This window comes from Dermacentor silvarum, chromosome 4 (genome assembly GCF_013339745.2).
Source record: "Dermacentor silvarum isolate Dsil-2018 chromosome 4, BIME_Dsil_1.4, whole genome shotgun sequence".
Taxonomy (NCBI): Eukaryota; Metazoa; Arthropoda; class Arachnida; order Ixodida; family Ixodidae; genus Dermacentor; species Dermacentor silvarum.
Window position 1 is genome coordinate 106,204,375 of NC_051157.2, and position 3,767 is coordinate 106,208,141.

Genomic DNA, 3,767 nt, shown 5'->3' on the forward strand with positions numbered 1-3,767 from the left:
ATTGATCGGCCTCTAATTCCGCACGTCTGATGGGAACCAATGAGAATCGACATCGCAAATTGTAATCTATTAGATAAAACTTTTGCAAAGATTTTATAATCAACGTTTGACAGCGTGATTGGTCTGTAGCTTTCAACAGAACGCAGTTTTTCCTTATCTGAGCTTTTTGGGATTAAAACTGTGTGGTTTTTGCAAAAAGATTGTGGAAGGGCGTCCACCTCTAAACTTGTAATAAATATATCCAATAATATGGAACTGATAATCCCTTTGAACGCTTTGTAAAATTCGCTTGAAAGTCCATCAGGGCCGGGGGTTTTCGATAAAGGCAGCTGATCAATAGCTTGCTCAATTTCTTGAATGGTAACAGTACCACTGATGAATGCACACTCCTCATTCTGTAAAGGTTTTACTAGAGACACAAAACTCTTAAAGACTTTTGCATCATGATCTTCGGGAGGTGCACTGAACAAAGCATTGTAGTAACTTTCAAATTGTGAAATTATGTCATTCGTATTTGTTACAAGACTACCTTTGGAGTAGATTTCCGAAATTACTTTTGAAGTACCGTGACGTCGCTCATCAAGTAAAGCTTGACGTGTTGGCTGTTCAGAGTGCAAAGCACGGCTGTTTCGAGATCGAACTCGCGCACCTCGGTAACGTAGTGCGTCATACTTTTGTAACTCACATTTAATATTTTCCATATCTTCTATGTAAGTGCCTGGCATTTCGCATTCCATCTCGTAAATGCTACTTAGGCTCTTGAGGAGCATTTTTTCTTCATTCTTTCTATAAAATGATTTCACCGACCCAATTTCTATAGCCACTGTGCGAACCTCTTGCTTAAAGAGTTCCCAAGCAGCAAATAATGGCAAGTCTGTAGAAAAACAAGTTGTTAGGGCCATACGCACACGATTGATAAATTCCTGATCATTTAGGAGCTCAGAGTTAAGTTTCCAGAGTGCCCACTGTGGTCGGAAATTGGTTACAGATTTCTCACCAATTTTTGCGATAACCATACAATGATCAGAGAACGAAACTGGGATAGTACTACAAGACAGTCCTCGGGAGAGGAGTGATGAAGAGACATAAATTCGATCAAGGCGGGCGTAAGAGTGACCTTGAATTCGTGTATAAGAGCAAGAACCCTGTCCCGACGCTCCTATATCTATGAGCCCTGCATTCTCTATCACGTTAGACAAAACTTCACCACTCCTGTCTCGCTGAATGTTAATCCCACTTCGATCACTCGGATCACATACACAATTGAAATCTCCCATTAACACAATGCAGCGTTCACAGTCCAGTAGATTAGACACAGTATCAAATAAAAGAATTCGTTTGGCAGCGTCATTAAATGCGTAGAGGTTAACTATTCGCCATGGCACACCCTGCAACACAAAATTGCAGTATATGTATCGGCCTTCAGCGTCCACATGGTAACTAAATGCTGAACAAAGTAGGCTCTTTTTCAGAAACAGGAAGCAGCCTGCGGATAAACCAAGGGCGTGTGAAACGCAGACATTATATTCAGACAGAAAAGGTCCCAAGGCCCTTTCTGTTTCGTCATCACTCTCAATCTTCGTCTCCTGCACGGCGACGAAGTCGAGGCGATGCCTAGATAAAAGCCGGCGAAGCTGTGCCTGTTTCTGCAAAGACCTAAGGCCCCGTACATTCAAAGTTGCGAAGAGAAGTTGCTGTGTCAGCGCCATGGTGACTAACCACTATACGGGCCTAATTATCTATGTAGTCGGTCCTTGAGGGCAACGGTGAGGCTCCCTCCGAACCCCCACCAGGCCTCCTGGACCGTGATCGTCGGCACTTTCCTGGGTGTTTCGATGTCTTGCGGCGACGTGCTTTTCTTGTGGTACTGGTCGTGTCGCTTTCCGTGCTTGTTTACGATGTGTTTGTCGCACGGCGCTTCGGAATTGATGTATCCGCGTTACTTCGCCTGTCCTCTACCAGCACAGGGCACGTGTCGAGAAGCTTGGGTGAAGCAGATGATTCATTTTCGGCTGCCTCTTTAGCTTGCTGGGCAGGAACTGGCGGTGTGATTACGGGCGCCTCATTGCACTGTTGCTTGGACTGATCATCTGTCGCTTTGCTACCTTCCTTGTCCTTGGGCGGTTGTGCGATGACATTGTCTTTTACATCTAGACGAGACTTGCCGGCACAACTGGTCTCCGCGGCAGAAGGAACATCTCCGGTCGCGTCGAGAACCTCTGTGGCGTCCATTATGGGTTCTTGCACGCCTTCGTCAGGAGGTCGTGTCCTATGTCGTAACTTGTCGGCGTATGTTACCACACATTCTTCAGCTGTGTGGCCAAAGCGCCGGCAGTCTTCACAGCGTGGAGTTCTGCAGTTGCGACGAATGTGGCCGACCTTGTTACAGCGGAGACAAAGCGGGGGTCTGCCTGGAATCAGTACAAGGCTCTGCACTCCACAGACAGGTAGTAGATGTGGAACGTCACCCACACCTACTCCGTCAGCAAGAGACAACACCACATCACGATTTAGAGTACGCATTTCTTCCATCTCCGATACTCTCCAGCTTTCTGCTGATATAGATGTCACTTTCCCGTAAGCCTGGAGTGAATCTCGAATGTAGGCGTCTTCCAAACGCTCAGGTAGCCATAAAAGCTTCATTTTTACTTCCGTGGGCTCAGGATCCATGACGATGCAGCGTCTTCCTTTCACTGATAAATCCCCGCACGTGACTAGATTTGATTTTGCCATTGGTGACTTGCACGTCACCATCCACACGTGCGACATCTGAAATTGGCCAATGGAACTTATTTCCTTTAGGTCAATAACATTCCGAAGGGCGTCTCTGAAGTCTTGGGCTCTGTACGGTCGACCAGCTAAGTCAGCATGCAGGAAAACGGAGTCCACAACCAGCTTACCGGTAGGAAGACGAGGTAGCACAATACGGTAGTCATTGCTGCTGGCTGACGCCTGAGCAGCACCTCGGCCAGGGGCCGAAAAATCCTTTGGAGCGGAGAACATGAAAAAACGCGACCGTTCGGACATGGCAAAATATGAATGGCATGGCAAAATATGAATCGGTAATCATAAATTGGCGTGGCCTAAAGAAGGAGTAGGCCACGCCGATTCATGATTACCGATTCATATTTTGCCATGTCAACGCGCAGAGACAGTAGCAGCTTTGCACAGACGTCTCGCACAGACATGGTAGATGCGATATCGCCTTCAACTAAAACTTACGCCTCTATCAGAACGAAAAAGTAGGTGTCCGTATTGCATAGTATGCCTGGAAGTGCTGCAACACTGATTTGCTTTTGCGATTCGTATATTAACAAGGAAAAAGCCTTAAATGAACCGCCGACCCGGGATGTTGTACGGGCTGTTACTGCCGATTTTGACAGCCGTTTCTTGTTCTTCGCGCAAATGTAATGCAACATTTCCATAGCTCGACAATGCTTTTCAATCGACAGGTATGTTTAGCCACAGATCTCCGTCAGAGAAGCGGTCGGTTAATGCGGCTGGCAGCCTTCAGCAACAGCACACATAGGTATATGTTTATAACGCTTCATATCGGCACTCATCGCTTGTTGTGCTGACACCGTATACACGAAAGAATGGTCTGTTTAAAAACACCGATGGGAAAGCGGAACTACACAGTGATTTATCCTTGTTAGACTTGTTGATTCCTCAGCCTAGACGGGCCGATAGAGTGTAGACGGACTCGGCGGGTACGGTAGGCCTAGCCTTCGGGGGAAGCAAACGATCTCGGTTTGGGTACCTGGCGA

At 46.8% G+C, this 3,767-nt stretch overlaps 1 protein-coding gene across 1 annotated transcript; it reads right to left on the bottom strand.

Annotated features, from left to right (window-relative positions):
• Positions 1 to 1,581: 1,581 nt before the first annotated feature.
• LOC119448815 (uncharacterized) lies at positions 1,582 to 3,003 on the bottom strand. The gene has a single exon (XM_037712030.2). It carries the CDS (start codon positions 3,001 to 3,003, stop codon positions 1,894 to 1,896), a length of 1,110 nt encoding a protein of 369 aa, XP_037567958.1. The 3' UTR covers positions 1,582 to 1,893.
• Positions 3,004 to 3,767: the final 764 nt, after the last annotated feature.